The 17,686-nt window shown below is 43.5% G+C and overlaps 1 protein-coding gene across 4 annotated transcripts in view; it reads right to left on the bottom strand.

Annotated features, from left to right (window-relative positions):
- LOC127230956 (acyl-coenzyme A thioesterase 1) overlaps positions 1 to 17,686 on the bottom strand; it is a 55,292-nt gene that overhangs the window by 5,926 nt on the left and 31,680 nt on the right. The window contains exon 1 of one of the 4 annotated variants that reach the window (XM_051196311.1): positions 664 to 1,151. The exons of 2 other annotated variants lie outside the window; for them this stretch is intronic. In XM_051196311.1, the coding sequence (XP_051052268.1) occupies positions 664 to 1,120 (457 nt within the window). In that variant the 5' untranslated portion in view covers positions 1,121 to 1,151. Of the gene's footprint in view, positions 1 to 663; positions 1,152 to 8,231; positions 8,607 to 17,686 lie in introns of those variants that run through there. One more of the 4 variants, XM_051196308.1, reaches the window with a different exon arrangement.

The following is a 17,686-nucleotide window of genomic DNA, read 5'->3' as shown; positions in this document are numbered from 1 at the left end:
TGAACTTGGGTCTTCATGGTTGCCAAGCAAGCATTTTGCCAACTGAGCCATCTCCCCAGCCTACTGTATCCATTCAGAACAAGATAATTTTGTTCTGGGGCTGTTCAGTATTTAGTGAGAAGCATCATTGGCCTCTACCAGCTAAATGGCAACAGCATCGCCTGCCTTCATTTTTGACAAACAAAAATCACTGCAAATATTGCCAAATGCCTTCATGGACGGTCAAAAATCGCCCTAGCTTGAGAACCATCATCAGCTTGTTTATGGTGGGGGAGGGGCTGCCAGGGATAGTCTTCTGCATTTCAGTGATTAGGGAACATTGTCTACATTTGTGGGTTTAAGGCTCTTTGAAAGTTGTGAAAGGAGGCAAAAGAAACTCTAACTAAAGGCATAAGTTATACATTATATCGGTACTTAAAATGCATCCACATGGCTGGCATTTAGTACATTTCAATAATGAAAAGTTGAATGTCTGCTTCAGGATACTGCTTAGGGACTCAGGTGCCTTAAGGGAATGAGACTTAGTAGAAAATGTTTTCATTTAAAACGACTGGCAGGAGGCTTTGGAGGGTGGAAGTTACACAATTATGTGATTGTCCTGCCTGGTCTATGCTGGACTAGAAATTAGACCAGGAAGCCAGCACAGGAGGGAGGTCTGCTCACCTGGAGGCAGGAAGAGCGTGGCGCGCACACGGCCCTCGCGCACGGGCACGCGCCGCACCCCGGGAGCCATGAAGTGACGCTCGTGCACCGCCCGCGCCAGCAGCCGCCCGCCGTCGGGCTCGTGGCCGTCCAGCGCCTCCAGCTCCACCACGAAGGGCGTCTGCACGTCGCGCTTGATCAGGCGCCACAATGGCCGTTCGGGCTCCATGGCCCAGAGCAGCCCCATGGGCTCGATCCCCGCGAAGCTGCCGCCCAGCGCGGGCGCGCGCGCCAGGTCCAGGCCGCCGTGGGCGTCGGCGCGGTAGCGCGCGTGGGCGCGGAAGAGCGCGCCTTTCTCGTCGCGCAGGGCGGCGCGCAGCGTGACGGGCTGCTCGGGGGCCAGGCCGTGCACGGAGATGCTGAGCGGCTCGTCCCAGCAGCTGCGGCCCGCCGGCTCCAGGATCAGCGTCACCGCCATGCTAGAGCTGGAGCTCGGAGCCAGAGGCCACCGAGTCCGGAGCGGAGCCTGGCCTGCTGTGGAGCCGACCTGGTCGGTCTCTGGAAGTTCTTGACCCGTGGGTCGCGCGCCTCGGACAAGAACAGGGACAGAAACCAGGCTGATGTCTCCCGGGCCGACGGTGGAGGTCAGAGGAGCAGTGGGGCTGAGCCAACCAGAAGATTCTGCTCACGTGGTGTTGAGGATTGGTAATGAAGCTGGGTGAATAAGATCAAGGCAAAGTTCAGCCCTTGTGTGGATTCAGTAACAGTCCCCCCCCCCCCCAAAACAAACAACTTTTAAATAGTGTGTTACTTTTATTTTAGGCATTTTTTGCTACTCTAGGGAAATACGTAAGGTTGGATAATTTATCAAGGACAGAGATTTATATCTTACAGTTTTGAAGTCTTCGAAGTCCAGATTGGGGTGTGTGTGTGCAATATTTGGTCACAGGTAGTGGAAAGAAAATATCACTCAAATTTGGGTGTAATGACCCAGAGATAAGAGTGTCAATATTCAGGCATCTGTACTGGCCTGTCCTTTGAGGTTCTGACAGGATACACCCTCAGCTGCAGCCACTAAGAGCATGACCTGTGCACATTCACTGTATTCCCTTTTAAAAGGGCCCTGCCCACCTCCCATCCCCCCCCTCTCTCTCCCCCCCCCCCTCTTCCTCTTTCTTCTTCCCTGCTGCTCCTGTCCCCAGAGGCTGGTCTTCCCCATCCCCTGCCCCCTTTTTATGATCCTTTACCTCCCCCCCCCAAAAAAAAAAAAAAAAAAAAAAAAAAAACTCAAACCAAACAAACAAAAAAACCTCCGCTTGGACCCTGTGGTTCAAGCTCTCAGGCTGGCTTTTCTTAAATTACAAAAGAGGATCACAGTAATTCAAAGCCAGTCTGACCCACCCCATTTACCAGCCTAGAGACCTCTGCCTACCCATACTGGGGCAGTTATTAAGTTTCTACAACACAAGCTTTGAGACATACTTTGAAACATAGCAAACTCACATACAAAAAGAATAGGTTGGTTGTGTAAAGATAATTTATAGACACGACCATGCGGGCATATCCTTATAAGGATGATTCAGGAATGGTCTCTCACTGCTAGACCCTAGGAGGCACTCTTCTGATCCAGACATGTATATGTTATCATTTTTTTTTTGGTAAATTGATCATTGAGTTGTCCCCACTGGAGTGTATAGATATTGAATTGTACATCTGATTGCCAATGGTTGGAATTTGAGGTTCAGATATCTTGTATCAATAATAGGTTGTCTTGCATTTCTGGATTGATGTATTGGACATATATATATATATATATATATATATATATATATATATATATATTCCCCCCCAAGATAGGTTTTCCCTGTGTAGCTTTGGAGACTGTCCTGGAACTAGCTCTTTGTAGACCAGGCTGGTCTTGAAGTCACAGAGATCTGCCTGCCTCTGCCTCCCAAGTGTGCCACCACTGCCTGGCTAAAATATGCCATTTTTAACTTAAAGAAAAGATAATTGTTTTAGCCAGGTTTGCATTACTGCAATGAGATATCCCAGGATATTAATTTATGAGGAGAAAATGTTTAAAGTTTTTGTCATCAGTCAAAGATCTGGGGGCTCAATTGTTGGAGGTCTCTAGTGGGAGTACCAAATAGCAAAATGAGGTCCAATGTACACATCACAACTTAGAAAGAAACACATTAGGATTCTACAACTCCATTCATGGCATACTCCTAGAAGTCACCACCTTTCAAAAATTTTTTTCTTTTCTTTTTTTTTTCCCTTCTCCTCCTTCTCCTTCTCCTTCTCCTCCTTCTTTTTGGTTATTCAAGATAGGGTTTCTTTGTGTAACCTACTCTATAGACCAGGCTAGCCCCCAACTCAGAGATCCCCCTGCCTTTGCCTGGAATTATGGGCATGTGCCACCACTGCCCAGTTTCAACTGGAAGTTTTTAAAGTCTTTTCATCTCACTGTGAAGTCCTTTAATTTAAAATTCTTTGTACATATCAGAGTCATCCTTTGTTATGATATGGGGATTCAGCTTGACCTCATTATTGGTACCTTGTTTATAACTGCTGCCTTGTACAGGTTATTCTGTTACATACCCACAACACTTAGGAGGAACAGAGCCATTGAGACAGTCAGCTAAGCTGCTGCTGCTCAGATTGGTTTTTTAACTGACAATAATAAATCAGAGAAGACTAGGTATATCCGAGATCTCATGGCCCACCTCTGTCAAATGCAGGGCAAAAATCCTTTATCTTGTGATTGGATGCAAAAATCTTCCTGCCATGTTGCTGCTTAAGACACATTTCTGTCTGTAAGTCCCCAGTAAGCTTTATACTGTTTAATTCTGGAGCCGTCTGTTTCTTTCATTGGTCTCCTGGCATCTACGACTTTTAGCCCAGTTCTGGCACACCAGAACCGGGTTTGTTGAAGCACACCACATGCCTCCTGAATGTAAATGACGTAGAAGCTTTGCCAAACCATTCCCTTTTTATTGTTTCCATTCATCCTCAGTTCTTAAAACTTGTCTCAGAATTTGTCTACCTGCACTATAAGTAGAACAGGCTGTGCTTTGTAACTGACCACACTTTGATTATTATTTAGAAATTTTCTACATTGTAATCTTTAGGAGAAAGTCTACGATTATCTTATTTCTTTCTTGTAAATTGGTATACAGTGTTCTCAGACTTCAAGTGTGAGCATATTGATGAGACTATTTCTCTAAATTGTCTTTGGTCACTGGATATGTGATAATTGTTAAGCCTGTGGCTCTGTTTGCTTACTGTGTTTTCTAAGATTTACGTGTTGGTTTTCCTAATAGCCTTTTATACTTATAAACAAAGATTAAATTTCTAGTTGTTCGCTTGCATGGATGTTGCTAGACACTTCATATTCTCTATTGCAAGGGACATTTGCACTTCATTCTGTGGGGAGGATCTGCCCACCCACAGTACGGCCCATCATGCATTACACTGCTGGTGGCTTGTTGCCTCTGAGTTACCCTTCAGTCTGATCACCCACATGTTGACTTGGGGACTCGGTGACGTGTGTATGCAGACCCTTCCCCTGTACACAGAGCAAAGGTAATGAGGGGAAAGGACGGTCTGAGAGATGCGACGATCCCCTGGCAAGAGGGCATCTTGTAATCTTTGTGATCCACTGCCTGTGTTTCCCCATCTCTAAAGAATCTGATGGCTTACACTGACCAGAATGGCTAAGATCGAAGACACCGATGACAGCTTATGCTGGAGAGGATGTGGAGAAAGAGTACAAACTTGTACAACCTATGTGGAAATCAGTGTGGCCATTTCTCAGGAAATTAGTGATCAACCTACCTCAAGACCCTGCAATACCACTTTTGAGCATATATCCAAAGGAGGCACATTCACACCACAAGGACATATGCTCAAACTATGTTCATAGCAGCATTATTCGTAATAGCCAGATCTTGGGAACAACCTAGATGTTCCTCAGCTGAAGAATGGATAGAGAAAATGTGGTACATTTACACAATGGAGTACTACTCAGTGGTAAGAAACAATGACATCCTGAAATTCACAGGCAAATGGACAGAACTAGATAAAAACATCCTGAGTGAGGTAACCCAAAACCAGGAAGACAAATATAGTATGTACTCACTCATAAATGGATACCAATCATAAAGCAAAAGATACCCAGCCTACAATCCATAACCTCAGAGAAGCTAGAATCCTCTTCTAGAAACAGATAGAAGCAGATGCAGAAATCCACAACTAACCATTGGGCCAAGCTCCTGGAGTACAATCTAAGTGTAATATGAACAAAGGAGTCAAGACCATGGTGGGGAAACCCACAGAATCAGCTGACCTGAGCTAGTGAGAGATCACTGACTCAGATCTGACAAACGGGGAACCTGCATAAGAGCGAACTAGACTCCCTTAATATGGGTGACAATGCTGTGACTGGGACAATATATGAGGCCACTGGCAGCGGGTCCAAGACCTAACACTAATGCACAAACTGACTTAGTGGAGCCCATTCTATGTGGAGAAATTCCTTGCTCAGCCTAGACACAGGAAGAGGTGGGGGAGGGTCTTGGTCCTGCCCCAAGGAGGTGATGGGACAGACTTAGTAGACTTCCTAGGGAAGGCCTTACCCTCTTAGAGGAGCAGACTGGAGGTGAAGGGGGAAGTGGGGTGGGGGAGGGGAGGAGGGAGAGGGAACTGGGATTGGACTGTAAATAAATAAATAAATCTAAAAAAAGAGAAAAAAGAAAAAGAAAGAATCTGGTGGCTGCAGATGAGGTAGAAGACAGTTTAGGACGCTGTCCACTGTCCTCTCTGAGTAAGGCATGGTTTAAAGATTCATTCCTGCGTCTGCCTCTGGGATGCCGAGTGAAGGTTGCAAGGGCTCAGGTGTCCTGCCTTTTCTTTCTAATGTACAAGGCTGCATTCTTGGCATGGAGGCAACTGGATCAGCCTTGTGTAAACAATGGGACTCACTTGTGTCAGCAATGGCCTTCTTTCAGGTCACTGAGCATTCAGGATAGAGGAAACAATCTTGTTCCAACTTCCAAAAACTGAAAGCTTGATTTCTATTCTTCAACTGAGCATGTTATTATAGTTGCTACAAGGCTTAAACTTTCCCTCATTTTTCTCTTTTTCTTTTCTGCCTATATTGGAACTTTTAATTTAAAATGAAAACACACACACACACACACACACGCATGCATGCATGCACACACGCACATGTACCTCTAACAAAGGATGTGTGAGGTTAGGGACTGCCTGTCATCCGTGTATCACTCCCCAGTGATCCTCCTGCCTCAGCTTCCCGACTGTTGTGATTACAGACATGAACCACCATGCCTGGCAAGAACCATGGCTAAGCATGTTTCCTGACCTACTCTTTTAGATAACATTTACACACAGTGCTTTTTAACACGCTCCTCCTGCAGCCTGCCACAAATCCCGACATTCTATTCAGGTTTGCAGTAATGAAAGGAGAGCCATCTCTCTCTTCCCCAGGGCTTTGGCTACTGTCCCGTAGAACATCTGAACAGGCTTTAGGGAATTCACAGCACAGCATGGGTGAACTTCACACAGATATGCATTCTTTTGTGCTTCGTGAGACATGGCAGAAGTTGATGAACAAATGGTTTTGTCACCAAATAAAATTAGAAAGCACAGACTTAAGGAATGCAGCTTCATACAGAGAGGAGAAACTGGAGGGCACTGAGGTCTACCTCCATATTACTGTGCTAGAAACTTCTAGAAGATGCACTTCCTTGCCTATAAAGTGGAGAGAACATTAGCCCACAGACTGGCCATATTCAGTGACAAGCACATGGTTGGTGATGAGCAGAAGGAACACTTTGCATTTCAATGACAGATTTCTTAGAGAAACAAAAGGAGGGCACATTAATTTTGGCCTGATTTCAGGGGTGTTAGTGTAGTCACTGGCTTGTGGGGTTTTGGCCTGGGAGCAAGAGCATCATGGTGGAGGGTGTACAGGAGCAAAGCACCCTTGGTTAGGAAGCAGAGATAGAAGGGGCCAAGACAAGCTGCATCCTTTAATGCAGTTTCTCCAGTGACAAATTTCCTTCAGTGAGACCTCTCCTCCCAATAATGTCATCGAATCAGTAATCCTAAGGCTCAATTCATTAAATCAGACTCCCAGAGAAATGGTCATTCCCAAAAGCCAATTCACTGTCAACCAAGTCTTTAACACAGGAACTATGGAAGATACTCCTGCTCAAACTGCAACAAACACCTCATGTTTTTAAGAGTCAAAAGGAAAATACATATCAAGATTTGATGGCCTTTTAAAAAAAATAAAATAAAGAGCCCAGTGGTGGTGGCTCAACCTTTAATCCCACAACTCAGGAGGTAGAGGCAAGCAGATTTCTTTAAGTTTGATGACAGCCTGACCTACAGAGTGAGTTCCAGGATAGCTAGGGCTGTCATACAGAGAAACTCTATCTCAAAAAACCAAAATGAAAAAATAAAACTGGAACCAGAACACAACAATAATAAATTAAGGTACTTTATTTTAAAAATAGTTAAGGGCTTAAGAAATGTATGTCTATTGAACAATAACAGGTGGTCTCATTTTTACATATTTTTATGATTATCATTGTTAAAAATCACATCATCTCAATTGTAATATTTTATTAACTTTTAAAACACTAAAGCTGTGTGTTTATAGTAGTAATAGGAACTCAAATATAGTTTCTTTGTTTGAAGAATCCTACTCATCCAAAAAGACATCACAAAACTGATGTGTGTTTGCTTTAAATATTTTTATCAGTTTTATATATAAATAGTAAATAGTTTATAACAAACTATTTGTTATGACTTCCATTCTAAGTAGAGAAACTCAAAGCTGATGGTATAACGATTTTGATAGTGCAATCATTTACTGGCATTCATTGGGGATTAGTACCTGGACCTCAAAGCTGCAATGATTCATGCACTTGGTATAAAATGGTGTGGAATTGGCATGTAATCTGAAAAATCACCTTTAAAACATTAAGATCACATGTCCCTAAGTGTAACACAAACATGTTACAAATAGCTCCTATTGCATGAAGCTTAAAGAATAAGGGCCTGAAAGGGCCCCTGTATGTTCAGCACAGATATAGTGCTGTTCTCAAATAAGTTCAATCCATGGTTGGTAGAATCTGCAGTGTAGACCCACATACACAAGGGACCAATGCATATGCTTTCTTGTACAGCAAAGATTTATTTGAGTTGTTTAGCAAATAGTTTTTGGACTGCATGATGTAGCAGGCACTGTTAGTCCATGCTATTCGTTTCTGCTAGAACTGGAGTTGTCAGTTGCATGCTGTGCTAAGGAGCAAATATGGTTATCAACCTTTCAAGTTTCTTTAAAATTGCTGCCCTCTAAGCTTGGTGACAGAGTGCCAGCCTACCATGCACAAGCCCTGGATTCAATTCTTGGCACAATAAGAAAGTAGGAACCACTGTGTCCTCAAACCAATGAGGAAGACAATCCATAAAACTTGGTTTTTTTTGGGGGGGGGGAAATCAAGTTATTAAAAGGAGAAAAATGCATATATATTTATACATATCTTAATAGTGGTAGCCATTCTCTGGAGCAATCAGCATCAGAAATGTCACCACTCAAAGAAAATTACAGTTTTGCTGGGGTTGTTCTTACTTCACCATCCAAATGTTTGTGGAAAAAAGCCTGGAGTTTCTGCCACGCATCCACCTGGGCCATTGCATGAGCTCTGGGCTCTCCACCAAAGACGACAGGTATTCTAAAATAGGCGTGTAGGGAAGCCTTGCACCAAGGGAAATAAGGAGGCTCAATATAGTGCCCCGCTTCTGGGTAGCAGATGATCTGAGGCTTCTCCTTCCCATGGGCCTGTAAGCGTTTGGAGATCTCATTGGCATAGCATTCGCTCTTCCAGTTGCGGTCATCCTGACCTACGAGCAACAGGAAGGTCGTGTCAGACCTTTCCACGGGGATGATGCTCTTCTGGTCAGGTCCTTCTATAGGGAAACTCAGAACATCAAAAATATCTTTAAGGCCATCTTTGGTCACCCTGATTCGATCTACATTTGTGCTCAAAGGGGGAAGGGTCTCATCCTTGTAGCACAATTTCCCAATGACATTGGCCACAGAGCCATTGATGATGACAGCGGCTGTGATGCCTTTCAGGAAAGAGGCCATGGAGAGGCAGAGTTCACCCCCTTTGGAAATCCCGAGAAGGCCAATTCCTGGTCCCTTTACCTAAGAGAGAGAGAGAAAATAAAGGAAATGAGGGCATTTAGAGAGTAGGACAGTTAGTGATGCTAACCTAAGAATGCAAGGCAGCCCTGAGCCTGAATCTCACTCTGCCCCACCCTGGCTTTTGCAAGGTGATTAGGTCTCTTCAAATCAATCTCCTTAGTGATGAGATGAGATGAGATTCTAAGTCTTTCTCGGTCCTGCCTGCCATTTCCCAAATAACCACACAGAGACTTCTTATTAATCATAAATGTTCAGTCATAGTTTAGGCTTGTTCCTAACTAGTTCTTATAACTTAAATTAAGCAATATCTTTTAAGCTGCATTCTTTTACATGGCTTTTACTCTTGCTGCCCATCCTGCTTCCTCTATGCCTGGCTGGCTCTTCTGACCTTCTTCCCAGAATCCTCTCTGCCCCCAGAAGTCCTGCCTAACCTCTTTTTGCCATTCCACATTTTATTAAACCAATCATAGTGACACATCTTCACACAGTGTAAAGGAATATTCCACAAAACCATGGTCTACAAGAAGCTCGAATGAGAAATAACAGGTACATTTTTAAGTACGAATGTGTCAAAGAAAGTATGTGAGCAGGTCAGGAAAATGTTTTCCTTTTTTTTATCTGTGATGCATTTACAGTGGTGGGCACTGTTCACGATCATCTGATAAACATCATAGTCAAGTGAGGTAAGATTCCATTTATGAGTAAGAGTTCAAGATGCATATGTAGGTACTGAGGAAGAAGAAGATGCTTCAAACAAAAAGTTTCTTATTCAGGGTTTGGGGAGGAAGGAGTTAGGAGATAGAGAAGGAGACGAGAGGAAGGGAGCGTAGAACAGGAGGGAGCAGGAAGATTGAATTGGGGGAAGGATAGAGACGAACAAGAAAAGAGATACCATAATAGAGAGAGCCATTATAGGTTTAAAGAGAAATCTGAGACTAGGGAAATGTCCAGAGATCCACAAGGATGACCCCAACTAACAACTAAGCCATAGTGGAGAGGCTACCTTAAATGCCCTTCCCCGATAATGTGATTGATGACTACCCTGTATGACATCCTAGAGCCCTCATCCAGTAGTTGATGGAAGCAGAAGCAGACACCCACAGCTAAACACTATTCAAACCCCTGGAATCCAGTTGCAGACAGGGAGGAGTGATGAGCAAAGGGGTCAAGACCAAGCTGGAGAAATCCACAGAAACTGCTGACCTGAACAAGGGGGGAGCTCATGGACCCCAGACTGATAGCTGGGAAACCAGCATAAGACTGACCCAGACCCCCTGAACATGGGTCTCAGTTAGGAGGCCTGGGAAGCCTATGGTACCTCTGACAATGGAACCAGGATGTATTCCTAGTGCAGGAACGGACTTCAGGAGCCCATTCCCCATGGGGGCATACTCCTTTAGCCTAGAGACACGGGGGAGAGCCTGGGCCCTACCCCAAATGACTTGACAGACTTTGATGATCCCTCATGGAAGGCCTCACCCTCCTTGGGGTATGGATAGGGGATGGGTTGGGGGGGTCTATGGAGGGTATGGGAGAATAGGGGGGTGAGGGAACTAGGATCAACATGTGAAATAAGAAAAAATTTTAAAAAGTTTCTCATTCAAATAAAAATTATTTTTTAAAAAGAGTGTCTAGGATCAAACTAAATGGAGAGAAACTCAATGCACTTCCTCTAAAATTAGGAATAAGATAAGGATGTCCACTTTCTCCATAGCTCTTCAATATTGTACTTGAAGTTCAGGCTATAGCAATAAGAAAACAAAAGGAGATCAAGGGGACACAAATTGGAAAGGAAGAAGTCAAACTCTCACTATTTGCAGATGATATGATAGTTTACAAAAGTGACCCGGAAAACTCTACCAGGGAACTTCTACAGCTAATAAATACCTTCAGCAAAGTGGCAGGATACAGGATTAATTAAAAAAGAAAGAAAGAAAGAAAAAAATCAGTAGCCCTACTATATACAGACGGTAAAGGGGCTGATAAAGAAATCAGAGAAGCATCACCTTTTACAATAGCTACAAACAACATAAAGTATCTTGAAGTAACACTTACCAAACAAATGAAAGACCTACATAGCAAGAACTTTGTGTCTTTAAAGAAAGAAATTAAAGAAGATACGAGAAAATGGAAAGATCTCCTATGCCCTTGGATATGTAGGATCAACATAGTAAAAAATGGCAATATTGCCAAAAGCAATCTGCAGATTCAATGCAATCCCCATAAAAACCCCAGCACAATTCTTCACAGACCTTGAAAGAATAGTACTCAACTTTATATGAAAAAAGAAAAAACCCAGGATAGCCAGAACAACCCTGTACAATAAAGATACTTCCAGAGGCATCACCATCCCTGACTTCAAGCTCTATTATAGAGCTATGGTCCTAAAATCAGCTTGGTATTGGTGCAAAAACAGACAGGAAGAACAATGGGATCGAATTGAAAACCCTGATATTAACCCACACACCTACGAACACCTGATTTTTGATAAACTAAAATTATATAATGGAAAAAAAAGAAAGTATCTTCAACAAATGGTACTGGCATAACTGGATGCTGACCTGTAGAAAACTGCAGATAGATCCATATCTATCAACCTCCATAAAACTTAGGTTCAAATGGATCAAAGACCTCAACATAAATCCAACCACTCTGAACCTCTTAGAAGAGAAAGTGGGAGGTATCCTTGAACAAATTGGTACAGGAGACAGCTTCCTGAACATAACACCAGTAGCACAGACACTGAGATCAACAATTAATAAATGGGGCCTCCTGAAATTGAAAACGTCAGCTCACAGAATGGGAAAAGATATTCACCAACCCCACATCCAACAGAGGGATGATTTCCAAAATATACAAAGAACTCAAGAAGCAGTTACCAAAACACCAAATAATCCAATTAAAAAGTGGGGTACAGAACTAAATAGAGAATTCTCAATAGAGGAATCTAAAATGGCTCAAAGACACTTTAAAAAATGCTCAACATCCTTAGCCATCAGGGAAATGCAAATCAAAACAACTCTGAGATACCATCTTACTCCTGTCAGGATAGATAAAATCAAAAACACCAAAGACAGTTTATGCTGGAGAGGATGGGGAGAAAGGGAACACTCCTCCACTGCTGGTGGGAGTGCAAACTCATACAGTCACTTTGGAAATCAGTATGGCAGTTCCTCAGGAAAATGGGAATCAGTCTACCTCAAGATCCAGTAATTCCACTCTTAGGCATATACGCAACAGATGCACATTCGTGCAAAAGGACATCTGTGCAACTATGTTCATAGCAGCATTATTTGTAATAGCCAGAACCTGGAAGCAACCTAAATGCCCCTCAACTGAAGAATGGATGGAGAAAATGTGGTACATTCACACAATGGAGTAATTAATACTCAGTGGAGAAAAACAATGGAATCTTGAAATTCACAAGCAAATGGAACTAGAAGAAACCATCCTGAGTGAGGTAACCCAGTCACAAAAAGACAAACACAGTATGTACTCACTCATATGTGGTTTTTAGACATAGAGCAAAGGATCACCAGCCTACAATCCACACCACCAGAAAATCTAGGAAACAAGGAGGACCCTAAGAGTGACATACATGGTCCCCTGGAGAAGGGGAAAGGGACAATATCTCCCAAGCAAATTGGAAGCATGGGGGAGGGGAGAGGGAGTTAGGAGGAAGAGGAGGGGAGAGGTGGGCATGAGGGAGCAGGAAGATTGAGTTGGGGGAAGGATAGAGACGAACAAGAAAAGAGATGTCATAATAGAGGGAGCCATTATAGGTTTAAAGAGAAGTCAGGCACTAGGGAAATGTTCAGAGATCTACAAGGATGACCCCAACTAACAATCTAAGCAATAGCGGAGAGGTTACCTTAAATGTCCTTCCCTGATAATGCAGTTTATGACTACCTTGTATGCCATCCTAGAGCCTTCATCTAGTAGCTGATGGAAGCAGAAGCAGACACCCATAGTTAAATACTGAGCAGAACTCCTGGAATCCAGTTGCAGAGAGGGAGGAGAGATGAGCAAAGGGATCAAGACCAGGCTGGAGAATCCCACAGAAACTGCTGACCTGAACAAGGGGGAGCTCATGGACTCAAGTCTGACAGCTGGGAATGCAGGGTAGGACTAATCCAGAATCCCTGAATGTGGGTGTTAGTTGGGAGGACTGGACAGTCTATGGAGCCTCTGGTAATGGATCAGTATTTATCCCTAGTGTACAAATGGACTTTGGGAGCCCATTCCCCGTGGAGGTATACTCCCTCAGCCTAGACACATGGGGGAGGGCCTGGGTCATGCTCCAAATGATATGACAGACTTTGAAGACTCCCCATGGAAGGCCTTACCCTCCCTGGGGAGCAGAAAAGGGATGGGATGGGGATTGGTGGGTGGGGGAACAGGGGAGGACAGGAGGGTACACAATTTTAAAAATTATATATATATATATATATATATATACACATACATACATACAAACATACATATACACTTACTCATATGAGTGTCTAGGGAAATGAGACTTGGAAGAAATGTTTTTATTCAAAAACCATTGACAGGCTTTGGAGAGTAGAGACAGGGTTACTGAAGTCACACAATGTCATGATTTTTGGGTCACACAATGGGTCTGTGTGGGACCAGTAACTAGGCTTTCACTGAAAGGTTTGTAAAACCATAATTGGTAGGACAAGCTCCCAGACTCTTTCTGCTTGTAATAGGTAGGCTTTCAACCCTCTCAAAAAGAGGCTCCTCCCATCAAGTCTCACTTCTGCTGGTCTTCATATATGGACCCTTAGTTTCCTTGTCCACATTGAATGCGATTTTCCTTTTTCCACAGCCAGCCCTACCTTGCCCCACACTATAGTCTAAACTCATGTGGATCTGATTTTTTCTTCCTCCCTTGTAGCCCTGACTCCTGTATTGTTTGCCAAGTGAATGATGTTTACCAGTTAATGATAGGGTCTATTGCAGGGGTTGCACAGGCATGAGCCATTTAGTGCTCAGAGCACATTCAAGCAAAGCAAGAATGCTGCTAAGGGACCCCAGCCTACCTGTAATGTACCTCAGCCTACACTACCCTTAATGCTGACTGTACCCATATCCTAGGTAGCCCTTTCTAGACCAACCATGATATCAGGCCATTGTCTATGTGTTCCCATCATCAGACCGCCAACCAAATCTATGCCTGTCTAATTTAAAATTTTACTTTCCTTTTTTTTTTTTTTTTTTTTACTTTGGAAAAGACTAAATATTGGAGCTGGAAAAATGGCTCAGTGCTTATCACCCACATGGCAGCTAATGACCATCTGGAATTCCAGTTCCAGGGGATACAAAACAGTCTTCTCTCCTTCACAGGTATCAAGCACACTTGTGGTGCTCAAACATTCATGCAGGCAAACACTCATATACATAAAAACTTTTTAAAACAATAAAAATACAATCTAGATATTTGATTGTATCTCTGCACCTTAGCCATTAGATTGAAAAACCCCGCCTTGGTGGGTGGATGTTTCTAAACCAAAAGGTGAAATTAACAGCCCACCTGAGGGTGACTGAGCAGGTAGTTCACAGCTTCCTCAAAGTATTCCAAGTGCATAACATCCATGCCCTTGGGGAGGTCATCATAGTTATAATAAGCCAGAGCCATAACAGCAAAGCCCTTCCCAGCCAGCAGACTAGCCCGATACTCCGGGAGGCCACCTCCAATTCCGAAAAGATCTATGATCCCAGGAAAGGTTCCATTTCCTTAGAAAGAAAGACACAAGAGGGAGAGACAGTTTACTATTTACTCAGCTCAACAGCATTTTCACAGAGTCCACAGCATCCCTGAGTGTCTGTCCTTACAGATATCAGCTGCTGACTGGGTACCAGGACTTGCGGTGTCAGGACTTCCCTATTTCTGATGCCAATTTCCCAATACCTGTTACATTGTATTTCTGAATCAGTGACCTCCAAGGACATTTCTTTCCTACTTAAACCATCCAAAGATTGATTAATTGCACTTCCAAAGTATTGTGATGTCAAAAACTTATCACTGATAATCCCCCCAAAAAATTAGGAAAATAATTCTAAATTCTCAGGTAGTGTCTCTACATTCTATGCCAAGGTTTGTGATTTTCAAGATTGCTACCAAAGAGTCAAATGAAGTCCACATTTACCTGTACTGCTTGTAAATTCCTAGATTAAAAAAAAAACATTTATTAGCAACAGGGCACATGCCTTTAATCCCTGTACTCTGAAACTGATTCTGTAGACCAGGCTGGCCTCAAACTCAGATATCCACCTGCCCCTTCCAACCGAGTGCTGGGATTAAAGGCATGCACCACCACCACCAGGTACATTTACATTTTTTTCCAAGCTAGTATTTGTGTAGCTTTGGAGCCTGTCCTAGAACTCACTCTGTAGACCAGGCTGGGCTCCAACTCACAGAGATCCGCCTGCCGCTGTCTCCAAGTGCTGGGGTTAAAAGTGTGTGCACTGTGCACCACTGCCTGGCCACATCCACATATTTTTATATCTATAGGTTATGTCAAATATAGACAAATAAAAACTCAATTTGTTGATGTAAAAACAGTTGCAGGAGAGTAAGAAAGAGTTTATTTTCAACCCAAATCTGACTGAGTATGCTTCAGGAACATGGAGTAAGGTTGCCTCAAATACCATGTCCCTTACATGGTAACATTTCCATGAAGGCTTTATAGTAATACATGGTGAGACTGTTTGAGAAGGACTAAGAAGGATGGCCCTGTTGGAGGGGGCGCATCACTGTGCTCTGAGGTCTCCAAGCCCATGCCATTTTCCATTCCCCCCCCCCCCACCTCTGTCTCTCTCTCTGCCTTGTGCTTATGGGTCAGGTGAAAGATCTCAGTTGCTGCTCCAGAGCCATGCCTACCTGCTTGTTGTGGTGCTCCCTCCCGGCCATGAAACTGTAAGCAAGCCCCCGATAAACTAGTTTGTTTGTTTATTTATTTATTTATTTTTGGTTTTTCAAGACACAGTTTCTCTGTGTAGCTTTGGAGCCTGTCCTGGAACTTGCTCTGTAGACCAGGCTGGCCTCAAAATCACAGAGATCCTCTTGCCTCTGCCTCCTGAGAGCTGGAACTAAAGGTGTGCACCACCAATGCCCAGCGGAACAAACTCTTTTTGCTGTAAGTTACCTTAATCATAGTATCTTATCACAGCAATAAAAAAAGTAACTAAGATATAACAAGAACAATACCCTCCTCTTCCCAGAAAAATTAGAAATTGGGTTGGCAGTTTACAATTATTTGTGGCTTGTCCGGAGATCTAAGTTTGGTTCCCAGCACCCATGTTGGAGTTCACAACTGCCTGTGACACTAGTTCCAGGGAATCTGATGCTCTCTTCTGGACTCCTCAGGTGCACACACATGCGTGTGAGTGCACACTCACACATACAGACACCTTAAATCAAGGTCCTTTTAAAGCACATTGGTGGAAAACATCAGGAAGGTGTGTTACTGGACAACATACTTAGCCTCTGCATTGATGGAAGTTCGAGGTCTGCACATTCCAAAAAGGTTTACCTAATAGTTACATGGATGTTAGTGGGCAGTAAGTGGCTATTTTAGGGGCTAATGATGCTCCTAGATCATTTGGCTTTGGGTCTGCTATATTCCAGTTGTCCACAATCACAGAGTCCTAGTCACTCAATCACTTCCTCCAAAGCATATGTGGCTTTCTTCCCTGCTAGAAATGTCAGCTCCCCTACTGTAGGACTTTCTTTGAACCACCACCTCCAAAATGACAGGAGACTTCTTATTAAGTATGAAAGCTTGGCCTTAGACTAGGCTTATTCCCAACTAGCTCTTAAAACTTAACCTGTTTATATTAATCAATGTTCTACCACATGGAATGCTACCTGTCCTCCATACCGTATGTCTTATTTCCTCCATGTCTGGCTGGCAAATCCCACCTCTCTTCTTTCCAGACTTCCTATCTCTTCCAAGAAGTCCTGCCTATCCTACCTAGCTATTGGGAGTTTAGCTGTTTATTAATCCAATTAGAGGTGTCTTAGCAGAGATACACCTTCAAAGCATATGTGAAGATTATCCCACAACACTCATCCATTCTCTAACCAATTCTGGGGGTTTGAATAAGTATGACCCCCTATAAACTTGTGTCTTTGAATGCTTGACCCATAGGGGTGACACTCTTAGGATGTGTGGCCTTGTTGGAGGAAGTGTGTTACTATGGGGCTTGGCTTTGAGGTCTCATGTGCTCAAGCCACTCCCAGTGCGACAATTTCCTTCTGTTGCCTGCAGATCAAGACATAAGAACCTCAGCTCCTTCTTCAGTGCCATGTCTGCCTGCATGCCACCAAGATGATATTGGACTAAACCCCTGAAACTGTAAGCCAGCCCCAGTGAAATGTTTTCCTTTATAAGAGTTGCCATGGTCATGGTGTCTCTTCACAGCAATAGAAAACCTACCTAAAACACAAATAGGTGTTTAAATTGTTTTCAAGGGTTCATAAATATGCAGGGACTTAACTGGAAAGCTTCCTGGAGGAAGAGCTACCAGCACCTTCTGGCCACATTACCTTCTGGCAATTTTAAAAGGAGAACAGAAGTGGATGACTTGCAGGAGCTCCCGGAGTACCAAGAGTTAGCGGACCCTGACACAGACAGATTGCAGTGTGAAAGGCCCTCTGACAAAGGAAACTTAGTTGACTGCAAGTTGCATCAGGAGAAAGTAGAAAAAAGTACCTTGGAAAATTAGGCAGTGGTGGTATACCCCAGACTTAACTATTCCAGTGATCCCAGGATGCTCTGTGTTTTACAGTGT

The sequence above is a fragment of the Phodopus roborovskii genome, unplaced genomic scaffold, assembly GCF_943737965.1.
Source record: "Phodopus roborovskii unplaced genomic scaffold, PHOROB, whole genome shotgun sequence".
In the NCBI taxonomy this organism is placed as follows: Eukaryota; Metazoa; Chordata; class Mammalia; order Rodentia; family Cricetidae; genus Phodopus; species Phodopus roborovskii.
The sequence above is the reverse complement of the archived record's forward strand: the minus strand, read 5'-3'. Positions and strand labels throughout refer to the sequence as shown.